Here is a 19,564-nt window from a genome sequence, read left to right as displayed (position 1 = left end):
GTACACTAACAAATGCTTCCACATAAACATTTTTGGAAAGCTAACTTACGCAGTCAGTCAATCAAAAATAGGTAAAGGAAATATAGTTTCGACACACAGACAAAATACCTGATGAGAAACTTCGGCTCTTACAGATTCTAAATAGTTCTGGTCAGTTGGATATAGCGCACATGCAAACATAAAATCCTGCCAAATCTACAGGGAAAAGGAAAGAAAATATAAAAGAAAAAATCTGTTAGCAAATCATTTTACACACTTGAAAAATATATGGTTATTGGGGTGCACAATCCTTTGATCAGATAGAAGTTATTTAATTCAAAAAGAATTAAACTGAAATGTTCTATTTGTTACTCCTGTAAAATACCACCAAAACAACCACATTCTCTGTGGGGTTCAATATGTACATATTCTACTGTGGTTTTCCTCAGTATCAGAGTTACAAAGTATTTACCCTTAGGAATCAGATCCTGACAGCCTTCACTGATGAGTAGAATATTGCTCAGTAGATGGAGTTCAATAAGTTTCAGTGGAATAATTAGAACTCACGCACTCCTCAAATGTGAGCGTAGGGCAATCTCCAACTGAACAGAACAACTGTCTATTTACTACCTTGCAGGTGTAACACCAAATCCCCGTTACTTATTGAAAAGAGACAGTAATTCTTCTGATGTGGTATCGAGCCCACTTAACAGATGTTCAAGTGTACTTGTTAACAAAATACTTCCATACCAAATGCACAAACTGATCTTAAAAAGAGCAAATCTTACCCAGTTAGAGAGGCAGAAAGAGACTAGATCCTCTAACAACACAGTGATTTTTCTCTTCAAAGATACCACTAGAGAACAACAAGCCTTTCAATTCAACAATGAACTCCATTTGCACCTCGAAGTAGAAGAATTACAAAAAAGGGGGAAAGGAAGAAGCCCAATGAGATCAGCAAGATTTCTTGTTTCACCTGTCCTGGTTTTTAAATTGCTGTAACTTTGAGACTCCTGATAGTCTATCTCAAATGCTACTGGAAAGATCTCTTGAAGAAGCACATTAACCCAAAGGACTCTGTAGGAGAGGATGCTTTTCTGAACACCATACTACATAAACAATAGAGAGCGCCAGATCAGCTCCGCATGCAATTGCATTTTCCTTGCAGTAAGAACGTGCTTTTCCATGACTCTTTTCAGTGTACATTCCCTAAGAAAACTGAAGATAGACAACAAGACAGTGGGAGGTAATGGATCCATTAATAGTTGTTACACTCCTAGCACCGTACAAAAAAAGCAAAGCTTTTGCTGAAGAATCACTTAGAATCCTTCAGTGACTGTGTAGATTCAAAACTCTATAGAAAGAAACTTTCTCTTGCTGTTTCCCTCAGTGAGCTATCACTGTTTTTACTTAAGCACAGTTTGACTCTAATGCACTTTTAAGCCTTTGCCAAACCATCAGAAGAAACAAAACCAAAAGCCTCTAGCACCACCCCCTCTAGAATAAGGGTCTGATTTTCTGCATATACTTGCTATTTTGGCTGCTAAATAAGATCTAACTCTTGCATTGAGCACTGTACAGGCACAGATCTAAGTGGCCTACTTAGGTGCTTAGTGTCAAAAATGAAAGAACTGTAAGTGCTCAGAAGCCCTGAAAATCAGGACGCTCATTCAGATGACTAAAATAGATGGAACTTTTTTTTTTTTTTAAGCACACGCAGCAGAAGGCAGAAAGGTATCAATTCTGTTTCCCTTTTTATGGTGTAAAGGCCAAACACACTTCTTCGGATTTTAACACCAGATGCAACTTGACCTTCACTCATCTAGTCACTATTTCATCAAAACTTATTAATATGTGCCTCCAAGCTCATGTAATCAAAGGTACTTATCTAGGATTATCAGTGTTTGCAGCAGGTGTTCCCCTTACAGCTACATTTATACTCAATTATAGCTTGTTCAAAATGGCCCTTTGGATAAGGCCTTCCACATTTGGCTTCAGGCCAAGTGAAATACTTTTGTTTGAAAAGTTTGAACCAAAAAAACCCCAAAACCTTTCAGCTATTGCTATAAAGGAAAAAATACTTTTAAAAGAAATTAAATCCATTTCCAGAGAAAAGCACGACTACCTACTTTGGTGTTTTGATAACTCAGAGGTAGCGGAAAGCACAAAACTCAAATACAGCAGGCCTTAAATCCTCATTGAGGTCAGATTGCAAGGCCTTTGCTCTCAGTCTGGGGCATATACTCAAGCACTCAGATTCTTCAGCAGGACTATTCTCACGTGAGAAAGCCCTAAACACAGCTACAGGGCCCCACAGTCTCGCTGCTATGGAAAAAAAAATATTATTTGACCTTGTAAATAAACTCCCTCCCATGCACTACTTGTTTCACAACTATTTGACTGAGTCCCTGTTGATGCCCACAGTCCACAACAGTTCTTCTATCATGCTTATCAGTACAATGGAAACATCTTTAGTGACATTAAGTGACATCACTAGTACCAGTCCCTCAGCCATTCATTTCTTCCCTCATTCTTTCACAAGAAAGTAGGAAATGTAGAACTAGGAGAGAGGTACAATATATAAGGATGATAGTTTTGGTCTGAAAAGACCTACAAAACAGCAAATTAAAGCCACAGTCCTGTTGCTCTGATTTTGGGAAATGTAAGAGAGACGGGGGGGGGGGGAGAAGACAGTGGGGAGAAAAGGAAAGGGAGATTCTGGGCGGGGAAGGGGAGATGAATGAGGAACAGAGTTGTAGCCTTAGTTACAAGAGAAAATACAAACTGGGGTTCTAATATAAATTCTCCAAAATACCACTTCCAGTTTCAACAGACAATCACAGTAATCAGGAAGCATTCAAATTAAAAAGAAATTTAAAAGAAATAAAAATTAAAAAAAAAACAACCAGGTTGATCTGACTTCTCACATTGGTACTCTACCATGTCCTTTGGAAAAATAGCTAGAACTTATGTATTAATTCTCTTATTTTGTTCATTTAGAGTGGATTTTTATTTACAAGTTCTTGGCAGTTTTTAAGTGTTCTGCGTTTACTGTTTTTACCATTATTCCTATTTCATCGCAAATATCGTAAAATTCATCTTGCTCATATACTCCTCCTCCCCAAACCCGAAGCGCATTCATGTTAGCGTCTGCTGCAGACTTCAAGAGTAGCCATAATCTGTCAAATACAAAAAGAAGATTTATACAAGTTTTGTGAAACTGTATCACTTAGGAGTGCAGTCTAAGACTTATAACTCCAATAGAAACTAGACCATTTTGATACCTCCTAAGCCTGCATGTCTGGACACACAAAAAGCAATTTTTTGTGCAAAAAAAGTTACTTGGACCTGTTAACACGTAAGAAATAGATAGAGTGATACATGCAAATAAGTGTTTTTACAGAAGTACTGGCAGGACCAGATTTAGAAATACCGTATTTTATTAATCAGGTTTTTCTTTTCTCTGTAGAACTTACTTGCTTTAAATATCAGTCACTTGAGTTCAAATCCTCTTTTAAACACATTCTGAAATCTATATTCTCTTCCCAAGTTCCACAATGCACAGTGAGAAGGAGGAATGAGAGAGGGAGGAGAAAGACTGAGACTCCGAATCTCATTTTAAGGGATTTAAGCTCCATTATTTTTTTCCTTAATCATGCTGGCAATCTCCAAATTGCATGTGAATGCACACTGCAGCATGCCCTATTGTCCTGGTTCCCCAACTACCCAGAGCAAAGCTTAGTCAAAGTACAGCATGGCCCCCATCCTACCTACATCTCTGGGGTGCTGTGTCATTGAAATCCAAGAAGCCTGGACCAGAGGGGAGAAGGGGAGGGAGGCTACTACGCACTCATGTCTCCTTGCATGACATGGGTTAAGACATGACGAAAGCACACTTCCTCTGAGTACCAATGAACGTGCCCCAGGCTGCCTGATCCTATTGCCTGAGAATCATCGCCAAAAATACCTGAAAGATCAGTAACCTATGGACAGAAAACAACTGTCTTCCCATCAGTTATTGCACTTACATGCCTTGAACATCACTCACATCTATTAATGTTAATTAAGCCCTAATTCTGAGGCCTCCAACCCACAACAATTAGCGTCCTACCTTGAAAAAAGTTCCACTCGCTGATTCCACCATTTGATAGAGGGCAGATAGAGAATCAGGAAAAGGAAAACATGATCCTTTTATCTTAGAGAACATCAAATGTGGCTTACGTGTCATAGGTCACTCTGTCCTGGAAAGAATCTGCTGGAATCCAGTTAGAACCCTTAAGGAAAATGGGTCGGCCGTTGATTCTGAAGTAGAAACTCAGACCGGGTGAGCCAGGAATAGGCTCCTGAACAAGTTCTACTGTCCGAAAATAAGCCTGCGAAGACATGAAACTTAGATTTAAAGCAGATAAAAATAAATTAAAACAAAATAAATAAACTATTACAAAAGGAATTCAACTGAACACTAACAGCTTAGAATTTGTCAATGAGTCAAAAGACACAGTCTCTTCTCTAAATTCCTACTCGATTAAAACACACTGTAACAGGGCTAAAAAGAATCCTCCTGATAAACCTGTTCACTTTTTAAAGTTACTATCGTATTGAGAGAGAAAGCATGCAAAAATGAGTGTGCATGTGCATACATGTATATATGTCAGAGACAGGTGCATGTTTGCTTGCTGTAGAATTCAGTCAGAAGTCCAGTGAGAATACAGTGGTTGCATTAGATCAGACACACCATTTAAGCTGCAATTTTCTCCTTACTACAGGAGGAGACAGCAGCAGCTCAGCTGCTTGTCCCTGAATGCCTACTTCCAAGTTCATCCAGTAAAAGCAAAATGTTCTTCTTTTGCTGCCTTGAAATGATACCCTTTTAATACATGTAGCAATTTCAGAGAAAAAAAGGTATGCATGCAAACACAAATGACAGTTTGGCAGTGAAGGACCCTCTGGCCATCACAGCTGTGTTTGAAGAGTACAATCAGGAGTAAGGTTTCAGAGAGACCAGTTCAGCTAAATAACCACTAACTCTGTGTAAGGTACTAAAGGTCATTCCAGCTAAAAGCACATCTCAAGCAGAAGCCAAACTTTTACAGCTGCTCCTTCTGCCTAATATCTGGTATTGTGTACTGCAGATGCTGAAACAAGAAAAAATTCTTCCTTCCTGCTGCAGGTGGAGGAAAAGTTCTCAAGAAATCTTTCTGGACATTTTTTGGGGACTTACACTTCAGTCAAAGCAAAACATTGCTCTGAGGGGTATCCTGATTGTGCTGACATAAACACAGTCAATTCCACAGTCATGAGAGAGCAGTTAGTTGACTGCAATAATACTTTGCACTGATCCCTTATTTGTAGGGGTGTCTTCCCCACCTGCCATGGGGCAGATGTGTAGCAGCTGCCATGTTAGCCTCCTGCACAGCTGCAAAGCATTACAGAAAACATCTGTTTCAGGGAGGTTTTACACTTCTTTTTCTCCTGCATACTTCTTCCACTTCAACTTATCTAGGCCAGAAAGAAAACTCTTTTTCTTACTGGTACCTGTTGCTCATTGCCATAGGGAGATAACTGGGAAATTAAATAAAGTGAAGGAAACCTAATAGTAAATTACAGCCAACTGACAACAAGCAACAAGTTTGGATCAGGAGGGCAGGAACCTCATTTTTGCTAGACTACCCTTAAGACAGCAACCACTCCTCTCTCAGATGACTATTTGCTATACCTTTTCAAAAGGTCAGCTTGTACAGTATAGCCTGTTCTCTCTCTGCCACAAGCTACAGTTGAGACAAGTATCTGTCAGTATATCAGGCTAAAATTAACCTAGTTAAGTGCAAGTGATATACCCAAGACAAAACGTATTCTTTATTTCACACACCAGACAAGGCTGAAGTTAAATGGGAAAATACTAATCCCACTGTGGAACTATGTTTTTTAAACCTTCTGCTTATCAAAAATCATACAGATAGACAGAAAATTATTCCTAGTGGTAGAGAAGACAATCACTGCTTTTTTCCTTCCTGTTTGGTGCTTCTTAGTCCAACTGGACAATTATTAATTAAACACCTGGACAGAGACAATGCGCATGACTAACCAGATGCGTGAGTAGAGGCTGCAGATCACTGACCTCACACTAAACCACTCTGCATCATGGCAATGACCAAAACATAGAAACTGAATGAATAAAAGTGGGACTTGCCCCAAGCCCTGCAGTGTTTTACAGTGTTGCCCCAGGGGCAACAGTGGACTAGTTGCAAGTGGAGTTCAGCATCCGTACCACTAAAGAAATTCCCAGCTAGAGAAAAACTACAAAGTCAGACCACTGAGAGGCCATTTCAGACTCCCCATCCAATATCCCTGTGCACATACATGTGCTTTGGACAGTGTGCCCTGCCTTTTTTCTACTGTGATCCCATTGCACACAGCGTTGGTTGAATATAGACCAGCATGTCAAGCTTAGCTTTAGGACAAGAGTCTTACACCCATTCCTAGAATTTTGCAGGTTTATTTTAACATGAGAACATGAATTAAAAAAATAACCAATATTTCATAAAACTTTCACAGTTGCCCTAACTACTGAAGGCTACAAAAGTAAAACTACGTTATGACTACTACACTAGTGAAAAAGTTCTGACCTTTCCCCAGTGAATTCAACTAGTTGGGGAAAAACTCCTCAGTCTCCAGTGTAGCTCTTTTTTGTGGCACAAATGGAATGGAATTTATAGTTGGGGCTCCAAAAGTATTTGGGAGGTCCTCTTAATGGGTGTCATCAGGCAGGCTGGGACTGCCTCTGAGTGCATTTGTAACAGAGCATTTATATGACTAACAGAAGTAATGTGATATTGCTTTATTCATACTCAAGTGGAACTCATGCAACTGGCCAAATCTGAGGCAATCTGAGAGGCTGAAACACCCAGTCAGGACCACCCATACAGCAGGAGCAAGAGGAAAAGCTCCTCAGCCTCATCTCACATTCCCAGGCCTTCAGGGTTCAGTGCCTTTGTGTTCCCACTCCACTGCTCCCCAGGGGCCCACCTGGCAATACAGCACCTGTTCCTACAGTAGCTTCCTTCTGCCTTGTGGGGTAAAAGAAAGGCAAGGGGAGACAACTGGCAGCTGGCATGCTTGGTTACATACCTTTCTGGCTACCAAGACCTTGGCCACCTTGAAATCTGTCTGATAGACCTTGCTGCCTGAGGACTGGACATTTCTCCCAGTCTCGGAGCACACAGGCCACCACAGACCAATCAGCTGGTTCTGTGCACAATTAAGAAACAAATACCTGTCTTAAAAAAAGACACATACAAAGGCTTTGTGCCCAGTGGATCACATCTGGCATTCCCAGATTTAGCAGTAGAAAGAATAATAGGGATGAAGATGCCTAGAGCTGAAATAAGATCACAGAACGCCCCAGTGACCTAACAAATTAGAACGCAGCATGAAAACGATGTGAAAACTACAAAGCCTAAAAGGAAAGACCTCTGGAAGTCATGCTAAAAGGCCTGGGGGGAAAGAGGGAAAGACAGCTAGAGGTTAAGATCTTCCAAGTACTAAAATAGCCTCATGAAATTAAAAAACCCTCTAATTAGTGTTGAAGAAATAAGTATACAGAAAGATGGGGAAACAGAATTGAAAAGCAAACTAATGTCTCATGAGGCAATGAAAGAGGTAATAAATTCCTTGATGTAGGCATAGCAAGAACAACAGCAACTTATCAATAGCAAACAGGACTGGATAGACCCTCCCTCAAGAAAACCAGTTTCATTCTGAGATAGTTTCTGGCTATGACTTTGTTTCACATTATCCTGAGAAACAAACTCTAAACCAAAGTATTCAAATAGAAGAACAAAACCCAAAGCCAACCCTGTCCTTTATGTTGGCTTTATTCTGTTTTGTTTTTCTGCTACTCTCAACAGGAGTGAGTAGGTACTTCCCAAAGCCAAAGAGGCTCCCAGTACAGCTGGCTAGAGCTCCCGCCAGTACATACTGGGAGGCTACCCAGAAATTTTACCAGAGGATTAGTTAGTGTTTCAGAGACTAATGTGTCAGAAAACAGAGAAGTTCAAGCTAAGGGTAGCCGAATCTGACATAAGACCAAGCTGTGTTTTCTCGTGCATACAGTACTCGGCCATTAGTTTTCACCTGTCCAAAATTATGTAGGTACTCCTATTGAGACAAACCACTTGTGAAGTGTCTCACCCCTAATTTTTTTTCTTTTTTTTAAAAACAGAACTGGGGGTGGGAAATGTATTCCACCTGAATACAGTACTAGGCGGACAACAGAACAATAGCTTTCAGGAACATTTAACCCCAATTGTACCTCCTGAACTACTCAAAGTTCTTATTAAGCCATAGGAATGTTGCTATTCAGTCCTGCAGACATGAGAACAAATTGTGCTAGAACATGAAAAAAAAATGCATACGGAGCCTTTTTCCACTCACACAGCTTGGGACAGGGAGTAGTAGTAGTGGTGGTGGTGGTGTGTGTGTCTGTCAGAATCCAAGATACAGCTTCACAGAACACATGAAGGAAGACTAGACTTTACACTATGTATCTGTAAAGGCTTCATATGCTGATTAATTTATAATGCCCGCTATGTGGTGCATTTGCTCTGTTTCCCCTCTTTCCCTGTAAGGGGAAAAAAAAGAAGAGCCTTCTGAATATCTTCTGTAGATCATGAAGTCCCTATGATCATATGCCACAGGGCTCTATGAAATATCCTGATGCAACCACCCAAGTGGAACCAATTAGTTTTCCTATCATTGTGTAGTATGCACATGGTAGCAACAAGAATTTTCCTTTTTACAGGCTTTATAGCCGTATTTCCTACAACCAGTTATTCTAAGCATAATATGCCATGTTTGTTTGGTGTGGGTTTTTAATTATTTCAAAATTAAATTGCTAACAATAGCAAAGAATTATTATTATGACTTCATAATCAAACTAAGGGCTAGCCCTATAAAGGCTAGGATTCCAGAAGCTACTGCTTTTCATAGAATTTTTCACATGAACAAATGTTACAGCAAATAGCAGTTTTAGATGCCTGGTGACCAGACTAGTTTTTAGTGAAACAATACACATCAGAACCACCTAATAAACATGTAAATTTATCTGGTTGTTTCCACATGTTGATGGCCTAAGGAGCCCAGTCTAATCTGTATGATTTTTTTTTTCCCCCCAAGGGACAAATGTAAATTACCTCTTCGAGGCTTCTTAGTAAAAACAAACAGGTATTTATACAGCCACTGTGTTGCAGGAACCCTTATTCAAATATTCCCTGAATATTACTTTCATGGTCATATTTAAGATGTTACCTCTTCTTAAACTTGAAGCACATCTGTCACATTCTAATAAGTGAATGTATGTTAGCTTTTTAGGACTGTGTCTATCCCACAAGTTTTTTAAAAATTGAATTAACAAGAAAAATCTCAGTAATAAACCTTCACATAACCTATAGAAATCTAAAAGGGTTTTTTAAGCACATGATACAAAAACATCAGCATGATACATCAAGTTTAAAAGTGCTTTTTTTCATAAGATAGAAAACTTAAGAAGTAAACGTCTTTTTTTATTTCTGAGCTTTCCAACTAACGGTAAGCCATCGTCCAGTCTGAATGCAAGTAAAGGCGTCCATACAAGCTAAGGCTACCAGAAAACAGGTAAACATACATCGTGACATTAAAAAACCTTCTTGTTTCTCATTAGCATTTTCACATGCATATTACAATCCAGGAAAATATTTAAAAACTCTAGATACCTGCTACGCAGAGTAGACGTCCTAACAGTAGCAGGGCAATGCCAGCTGTAATCAAGCTGAAGGGCTCACCTTTGAAAATTTTTCAATCTGGTATCCTCCCTCCATGATGAAAGTTGTTGTCATGTTGTATCCAGTTTGCTTTCCATGTCCATTTGGCCACCAAGCCTCCACCGTAGAACTCTTGAACATACAAGAGGAAAAGTCAGAGCAATGTGTATATAAAGAAGCATAACATAGGCCTAAGGGCACAGATATCTTTGAGTGAATTACCACAAGTCTAATGAGTTTATGTGCCTCAGCTGAGCCATGGTAACTGGGATCTCTCCAGCTGCAGCTCTGAGGTGAAAATTACTCAGAGAGAAGCATGATTTCTTCTACTGAAGTCCAGGCTATCGCTTCATCTTGTGTCCACAAAAGGCCATGAGCATGCATACACATGCATATACACACCTAGCTGCCACCTCTCAGCTGAGGTACACTGCCAGGATATTCCTCCAAAACTCAAATGTCTGCGTCAGGAGCAGACATTGTTCACTAGCCTCTACATCATATCCCTCCTCTCATCAACCATTTTACCTATGACACTTTTCAATTGTGGCTTTGGTAATATGTGACCATACTGACTGCTTCACTTATGTCAAGCTTTTAAGTCAAATTATAAGTTTAATTCTTTTAAATATTTTCTGCTTTTTCTCTATGCTTCCTAATCACATCATTAGTACTCCATAGTTTTTACAAACAAAAAAAACCTACCTCTAGAATGACAGAATTTCATTTTCTCATTTTTCTACTCACAGAGTAATATTTATATTCTCATTCCAGCAGCCTACTTCTGTGGCTCAGTCCTATTGCTAACACTTGCCAGTTGAGTGCACAACACAAAAATTGTGGAAAGCAAGCAATAATGCATGCAACCAAACAATGGAGGGATCAGCACTGAATAGAGTCATGTAAGGAGTGCCTCAATCTTTTCAAATAAAATGAGGCCAGAGAGCAGCCAACAATATGTTTTGCTGTAGCCATACTTGGACATAATCATGAACGTATAGACCAACATTTCAGCTTCCCTCATACCGAAATATCATAACTGCTTGTGCAGAAGTACTAATCTCTGTGTTGCACGGACACAAATGGAAGCACAAAATCAGCGTGTGCCTCAACAACAAGGGAGTGTTTGCAGCCGCCTGGCACGGCTGGAGTGTCTCATTGGCCACTAATGATGTCATCCCCATGCTCGCCATTAGCTGATAAGCGAAATGCTGTCATGTTAGCAACACAGCACTTTGTGTGGCAATTGCACGAAGACTGCTACACATCTTGGGTGATATGCACCACTGAAACACCTACTGACTTTGCAACATAATCTGCAATAAGCTCTCAACTAGAAATAAATTTCTGGTGAAGTGTCACTATTTAACATGCACCACCCAAGTCTGCTGTACAGAGTAAGGGCTCCGTTAGGCTCATCAACACATAAGAGCACATTGCAAGGTTTCTCGTAAAAACAGCTGATGTGAATTTATGCAGTAAAGCCTTTTGTGTACAAAGAATAATAGAATACTGTTGCATCTGCTCTGAAGGAAGTGCTTCCTCACAAACTTGCAGTCATACTCCACTAACAGATTTCTTCTGAAGCTGGGGCAATTAAAAATTCATTTTTGAAGTTTCACATTGCCGTGCCTGCTTAATGTAATCCCTGAAAAGGCTAAGCAGAGGCTAATGATTGTTTTAAATGAAACTGGATATCTGTAATTGCTCATGCAACTTGCATGTCAGATGACAACAGTAACAAAAATCATGTTTGTATACTTTTATGTTTTCTGTCAAAATAAAACAAAGCACATAAGGATGCAAGTCACTAAGTGTGCATACTAGAACATAAATACCCTGCTTGCCTTTAACACATGCTTTTTCTCCACTCAAACAACTGACAAGAGAACTTGAGAATACAGGCATAACGCATTCAAACTGGGGAAACAAACACAGAGTTACACAGCAATAGAGAAAATCAGTAGAGCCAGTAAAATATACAAAGGTTTAAGGGCAGACCCTCAGACATTATTAACTGCCAGAATTGTCAGAAGCCCCAAATTCCTGCTCACAGCACATCGCTCACCCACAAATCTAACTGTGCCCTGTGGCAGCGAAGCAGAAGGCAGCTCCTGTTACGCTGTTGGCTGCAGTGGAGAACATCACCAGCTGCGGCTGCCGCTGCACCTGCCAGGGCTCTCTCTCTGCCCACTGGCCTGGGCCTGCCATTGTCAGGTTCAGTTCTGCAGTCAGCTCTACTAGGGCCCTGCTCTCTGAGCAAGAAGCCAAAACAAAGTTCATGCTTCTTTTTGCCACACTGGGCTCACTGCCTAATTCAAGACACCTACCTATTTGTCAACTAGAACAGACACGCTGATTTTCTTCATCTCTCAACCCCATCTCTCTTTTCTTAATTACGCTTGTGTGATAAAACTCAAGTTTCTAAAAAAAAATAACCCCAACCCTACAAACAAAACAAATTCTATAGAAGTTAAATAATGTTGGTGAATTAAGTCTGCCACCAGATAGTTTCCCAAAACCCTCTGAATGTAAGCAGACCAATTCTTTCCTCTTCCAGCACTGGAGTGTATACCAAATTCATTGTTTTACAATTGAGTGCTCTCCTCATTAGAGCATCATTTACCTCTATAAAATCCCTCCTGAGTTTTGTCTACCTAAGGGACTACAAGCCAACATAAAGAAGTACTACTCCACAAAATTTCCACCAACCTTACTGTCAGACAAGTTCTTTATAGGGCTCTTTTGCTTTTATTTACCTGAAAGAGTATCTGCTTAGAGGCATGAGGAATATTTCCTCTCTCTTCTGGGAGAACCATGCATACTGTAGTATTTCTAGACCCAATCAGTACAGTAAACAATAGCATGGGAGACAAGATACCTACTGCCAGTTAGGTGAAATGACACACGGTATCCAAAGGTTATCTACCTGAACAGCTCATATTACAGTCACTGGTGATAATGTGATCTTTTTGTTCTGCAGTAAAGGAAAGGCTTCATCATCTTTTTGACACTGAGCCACGTAGCCACACAGACAACAGTTTTTAGAGAGGAAAAAACCTGTTCTGCTATCCTGTAAGGGGTACAGAACTGTTGTTAAAGTCAGGAACACAGTAAGGAAGGGGAGGGAGACCTAAAAATGGCATGGAGGCAGAAAGACACATTGGAAACCAGAGGAAACATTTTGCAGTTGGCTAGGGTTCCACACACACCTCCTTACCTTGTTGATGTTTACAAGCAGCACAATGCTGCCTTCTCCAGGTTGAAGTGTCACACTGAATGTTTGCTGCGTTTGCAATTTGGGAATGTTCACAGTCACAAGACCTGCAATTGGCTTGGAGCTGACTACATCAAAAATAGACTCGATTTCAAGACTCCACTGCTGAGTACTCTTTACTAAGTGAAGGGGGAGAAAAAAAATGGGCATTTAGGAATTGCGTTTATATACCTATTAGTTAACATGATCTCTCATCAAAGAAACAATTCAAACACCTCAGATTAAATGTAACAATTTTCAGTCTGTATTTGAACCAGACCTACGAGGTTAATCTTCTTAGTGCATTTGATATCTCTGTTTACATTTGCTGACTCAGAAGAGAACTATGCAATATGATTTATGTTTTATAACTCTCTTTTTCATTCAGAAGCCATCCAGGGTTTTTTCAGAGTTCTGTACAAAAGTCAGAGACCATGATACCAGTCACTTCATTAGGAAGGATTTTTTCCAACCAACTCCCATAGACATTATATTTGCTTTTAGTCAGCACTCATATGAACATGGTACTCTTTGGGAAAGATCGTAATCACAAGGCAGCACAATCACTTTTGTCGATGAAACAAAACCAGTATTAACAGAAAACGAGCTGAATTCATCCCAGAGTCAGTAGACAAAATGAACGGAGTTATGCTGGGGATGAATTGGGCCCATTGTGTCTAGACTTGACAGGCTGTATCTTTATGTCCTTTCTGTCACCAAAGTGTGGTGGAGGAAACAAGTTAATGACTTCCCTGAGATCATTCTACAGTTACCTCAGACGGTCCTCTTCTTTTCAGAACTTACTGAATAAAGCAAGCCAGGGTCAAGAGTACTCAAGATTAATGTGTAAATTTCCCATTGACTTCAGCAATTAGATTACCTAGCTACAAACATAGCCTGGCTAATCCTCTACTTCAAATATGACAGATGAAGATTTTAAGAAAAGCAGATAAAACAGAAGCCAAGGAAAACTAGAACTAAGACACATTTTGTATACACAAACTACTAATCACTTACTTTCTCTTTTCATGTATATATTCTAGCTCTCCTTCCTCCAGGAGAGAAAGAGAGCTCCCTCCAAAAGCGAAGAATTGCATTCAGCCCTGGTGTGATTTTCACTGTCTTGTAGAATGAAGAGCAATGAATGTGTTCCCAACTTTATATTACACCCAGCATTACCCTGGGAAGACCAATTTTCAGAATGTTGAAGGGGTTAAAAAACCACTCACCCCGCAAAGGGTCAGCCATTACAGTGTGTTTTCCCTCCCCTCCAAGAGCATATAGAAATTCCAGCCCACTTAACTGCATGAACTGTGGGGTCTAGGCACACAAATCAAGAACAATGAGTCTTTTACAGACTCAGTGGTCAAAAGGCTATGACACCAAATCTGATGAGCAATATAACTGCATTGGCAGCTTAAATTCAAGTTGTTCATTTACTCTTTATTTTTCAAATGTTATTACGTTTGAATACTAATAAACTCTGGCTCTGGTTCCAAACCACTCTCTGCTGAATGAGAGAGGTTTTCTCTTTCCACTTATCCAGAGAGCAAGACTTTACTTACCAGAAGGTGGAGTTGTGGGAATGTGGGAGGGACCAGAAAAGATTTTTACTGTAACTAAATTTTAGAGAGCACAAGCAGACAGAGTCTGTGCTGGGGCTTTCCATGGAAATTCCAGTCACGTTAATTCTAGCTAAGACCTGCAGCTATTCCAGGAAGCTTTAAAAGCAGCCAGGGAGTGACGTCTTCCTCTTTTATTCATACACAACAACTCTATTCCCAAGGGCTGAAATTCAACCCAGTGTAGAGGACTCACGTGCTAGCCTTTACTCCACTGAAGACTGGGCTCAACAGTGAAAGCAAGCATGCGGGTGGTCTACAATGGGGCATATTACCGTTTACAGAAAGTTTCAACAGAAAATTAACTACTTTTGCTCAGCTGCAATCATCTTCAGGACAAAGAGGAAAATCAAAGACCACGTCAAGGGAGGAAACCGGTTCGGTAAGTTAGGTAGCAGGAACGCAGGAGGCTATCCTCTCAAATTGCAGCCTTAACAAATTATCCTTGCATAGCACGACTGCTTTTCTCTCTCAGACTTCACATTGTGTCCTGAAAACTCAGTGCTCTTGAAACTCTGTTCACTGTGCATTTGTCTTCCCAACACAAAACTAATTCCCATAGCAGCTTTGCCTTTGTTTTAAATGGAGGTGTGACAAAAGTGATACATATTTATTTGGACTCTTGGTGAAAACGCATGCCAATAAAAAAAAGACATTTTAACCCCAGCTATGCTACATATATTTCTGCAGTTATTTGGAGATCTTCAAGAGAAAAAAATATTCTGAACTGTAACATTTTTAATCACTATCGTTTGTACTGAAGTACTGTTTCAAGACCTAAAAGGGTATGCTGCGGTAAGAACTACACACAAAGTCATAATAAAACAATAGAACCTTTCCTAAACAGACAGTTAATTGAGCTTAACAATAAAATAGTTTCTATTCCAAAGGTGAAACAGCAACAAAAAGTAGTAACACAACTTACCAAAGAAAGAAGTCAGAGAAAAGTAAATCAGGTGATAATGGTTATAGGCCTCAATCCTAACATCTTTCCAGATTCCTTGAGTGGGAAAAGAAGGGCCCCAGTCCCAACTAAATGAACACTGCTCCTGGAATACAAAATTATTATGTTACAATTGCCTTTTTTTTTCACACAGACATTGATGCTGTGCCAGAAATAAAAATTATTTGCTATCTAGAAATAAAATATTGCCATGCACTGAAAGAATTTTTCCAATTTCCCTAAACCCAGAAGGGCCTACAGTATTTTTTCTCTTATTTCTTCACCAGAACTCTGCTGCTACTACCTATATTACATAAAAAATGTATTAAACATCCATGTATAGCAAAATTTTATATTACTGAGAGAGCAAAACACAACCTAGCCCATCGCTTAAAAAACCAAACAGTAAAAATCAAAAAAAACCAAGCCAGCAGGTTACTCTCAATTTAGGTCTAAATTATCTCAGTTGGTAATGTCGGTATTTAATTGTATACCTAAAAGACAAAGTAAGCAGAAAACTGATGGTTATAAATGTTAAAGTATTCTAAAAGGACAAATTAAAAATAGTGGGTATATCTGAAATACTTTACCCCCTATTTTTTGTTGTAACACCACAGAGTAGTACAAGGAAAGAGATGCATATGTCTGGTGCATTTGTGTAGTTCAGTCATGTTCACCATTTCTCCCCTTTTTATGGTTCTCATACAAAAACAAAGGGACCAAAAACATGGTTGAGAAATAGCTTAGTTCTGGTTCTAACATCAGAATAACTGTCAGAATTATAAAATGCTGGTCATGCAGAGAAGTACCTATGCTGCTTTCCATTTAGCTGTTTTCAAACCTGGTCAGACTTCCAGTTAACAAATCCCCTGAAGACATCTATTCAGCTGTCCTCCAAGCTTCACACAGCCCCAGCCCCCAAAGCAAATACAATAGATCTCCTTAAAGTCTTGTACAGTGACCTACAGTTCTAAATTTAGAGACTAATAACTTACAGCCGAGGCATACTAATTTTGGCAAACCACATTGCACAAGTCTGGCCTATCCCTTGCATCGTTGGAGTCAGCCTGCCTGCCTATCAAGTTGCAAAAGAGCCTTCCAGGAAGGAAGCACTGTACCTATTTCAAGTGTAAAAACAGGGACAACACATTCTTAGAAAACAAGTCAGACTGAAAGTAATTTTCCCTTTATAAAAAATAAACAAATGAATCACTGACAGATTGTCAGGTTTCACTAATAATATTGCGGAGACAGCTATCAGAAATAGTACGTAACAAGAACAATACGCTTCTATCACTGAAGCATTTTACCAGTGAAAGGCTTGTGTTTTGCCACAAATTCCTATTAAGATTTAGATACGCTTACTGCACTTAATACTGAACCTCAAATGTGTAAACAGCTCTCCATTACTTTAAGATGGTAAGCAGCCAGCTTACTTTAGCAATGTCCTACTATGTTTGTTTACTTTTAAATGTGACATCGCTGCTGTTGTTGCCTGTATACTTGGAACTAAAAATGTTTCTGGAAATGTCTGGAGCAGCTTCCAAGTACAAACAACTCCTTTGAGGAAAGCAGTAGGTACTTTCTACAAATTTAAAGGTATCGTTCAATAAAGCATAAAATATTACCTGGCCATTTTTGCTCTATAAATAAGACTACAGCTGTTTAAGTGCCTTCCAAACTCCTCCCTGCACTGATTTCTAAGAACACAGTGGACCCAGAATTAAACAACTTTCTAAAATGTAATGAAAATAAAAGTAGCAGCAAGTAGTAATAAAGACAACATCTTAATCATGAAGGATCTTTCCAGGACAACATGGAGTCCATCTTTCCATTAAGAAATTTTAAGGGAAATTACATCCAGGTTTAGATTAACAGCATTCTAGTCATTTTTTTGACGAGGCTCTAAAAGGACTTTATTAAAAAGAATAAAAATAATTAACAAGAAAGGCATTTATAAGTGGAGACAAACATAGAAAACACCCAGAAAAGAGAAATTCCAAATTAAAGATCACCTAGCCATTGTCTCTAGCTGCTGCAAAGCTACCAGAAATACATGAGATGCTACTCAAATGATAGTTTTGCCTTGAGTAAGTTTTAACAGCAATGAAGCCATGTTTTAAATCAGAGTTTCTAAGCTTCATTCGTTGTATATTACACTGTTGTTTTCACTGAATATGTACTTCCAAGTCACACTTCACAACACCATAATAAGATGAGAACAGGTCCTCTGTTAGATAACACTTCTCGGGACATGCCAAAGCTCCCCGGTATAAATAGCACAGCACATGAGCAATAGCAAACACTCACAAAGCTGCCTGGCTGAGATTTTTACAGCCTTGGCAATATACACTGGTATTTGCAACAGTGAATGCTATTGTCAGCATACAACCCACCCAGTGGATCAAAATGTAATGATTACACATTTCCCAATGCTATCCTGCTCTCTTAGCAGCAAGTGTCCTTGCTAACTCCTTGATGAAAACAGCCTTTTAAACAGTCTTCTCACCTAGATATGAAGCCTGGCCTTCTTAGGCCTCTTGTATTATTGACATGCTAGATTACAGGTTTCTAGGGGGGACAGGAGAAGGAAGCTGCAATGAAAAATATGCCCTACTTATAAAATGACATTGCAGGCTCAGAATACATCTGTAAGGACAGCACGTGGTGCATTCCTCTTTCCAAGCCTGAAGTCAGAGACAGACAATTCTGCGCCTACCTTTCTTATGAAATTAGCATGGCACTCTCCTTTCTGCACAGGTGGAGGGCACGCTGGGGGGATCCTGTATACTTTGTGACATCTGCTCTGCTCTGCTGCATATGAAACGGCTGATAAGAAATGGACTTGGACAAAATTGACCTCCTTGATCACACTGGTAATATCAAAGCTCTAGGTCAAGAAAACAGAACAAAATCATTACTACGCTGACATTTATTTATGAGATTTATAATCACTGTTACATTGAGATTTTAATACCATACATGTATTATTCAAAGGCATTTGAACTATAGTCTCAACAGGCTCTGGTTTTGAAGGAAAGAGAAGCTACTTCTTAAGCTGAAAAAAGAAATTACACAGTAACATTCTAGACACAAGGAGATGTTTCAGGACAAATCACTTTCCCCATTCTGAGCCCCAATTGCAGGCTGCAGCGCTCTGCTTGCACACAAAAGTATTTGAAGGATAAGGATGGCAAGAGAATCTTTACCCTCCTTCCTCACTCAGAGCTCATCTGCATCTTTAGCAAGACACCTTGTTTTAATTCAGAAAGCTGGTCTATACAGGAGTCCTTCCAACTCACGCTGTGCTGCCAGCCTATCTACCACAAAGCACGGAGCTGCCTTTTGCACAAATGTTGCAAAGCTGTATTTGATGCCACCTGCACTCTCATCCCCAAAACGTACAGATACACATTCCATGCCAGCACCAAAGAAAGTATTTGGGGGCTTCCTCGCAGGGTCACAAAATCCCCTTCAGTGCGGCTGGATAGAAGGATAAATGTTTGGTTTCAGAATTATCCTGTGCTATCGAGATAATATGGTTCCAATGGCTAACACCAATTTCTTCTTCACAGTGTTCATTTGTGACAAGCCAAGTATTGGCAATTTTTTCCAACTTGTGAGCAGCCCAGCTAACATCACTTACGTCTGTAGCATACAGCAGAAAATTACAAAGGAAATAGGGTCCCCCATACAGAGCCTTCACAAAGTCCCTCCTGCAGACGTAGTTGTTATGTGGAACAGGTGAACAAAGCAGAAGTCTGGGTCACAGTAATCCTAGACTCAATCTAATACAGTTCACTCTGGTTTTACAGCGAAGACCATTTCATGAACTGTTACAATCTGAGACAGAATGAAGTTGCAGAAATAAGGGCAAAATAATATCACTTCCCAGTTCTACCGAGCCTGCTACTGGCAATTCTTTAGATACTCTCCAAATAGTAAATAATTACAATTTCATAAAAGC

General features: G+C 39.6%; 1 protein-coding gene across 1 annotated transcript in view; it reads right to left on the bottom strand.

The window, feature by feature from the left end:
- Positions 1-19,564, bottom strand: part of MANBA (mannosidase beta) — a 47,830-nt gene that overhangs the window by 17,355 nt on the left and 10,911 nt on the right. The window contains 7 exon segments of the mRNA XM_075751520.1: positions 109-195; positions 3,041-3,158; positions 4,201-4,352; positions 9,798-9,908; positions 12,997-13,172; positions 15,580-15,703; positions 18,317-18,487. Of these exon segments, the coding sequence (XP_075607635.1) occupies positions 109-195; positions 3,041-3,158; positions 4,201-4,352; positions 9,798-9,908; positions 12,997-13,172; positions 15,580-15,703; positions 18,317-18,487 (939 nt within the window).

The sequence above is a fragment of the Balearica regulorum genome, chromosome 4 (genome assembly GCF_011004875.1).
Source record: "Balearica regulorum gibbericeps isolate bBalReg1 chromosome 4, bBalReg1.pri, whole genome shotgun sequence".
NCBI classification, from domain to species: domain Eukaryota; kingdom Metazoa; phylum Chordata; class Aves; order Gruiformes; family Gruidae; genus Balearica; species Balearica regulorum.
This window is presented reverse-complemented; position numbering and strand designations above follow the sequence as displayed.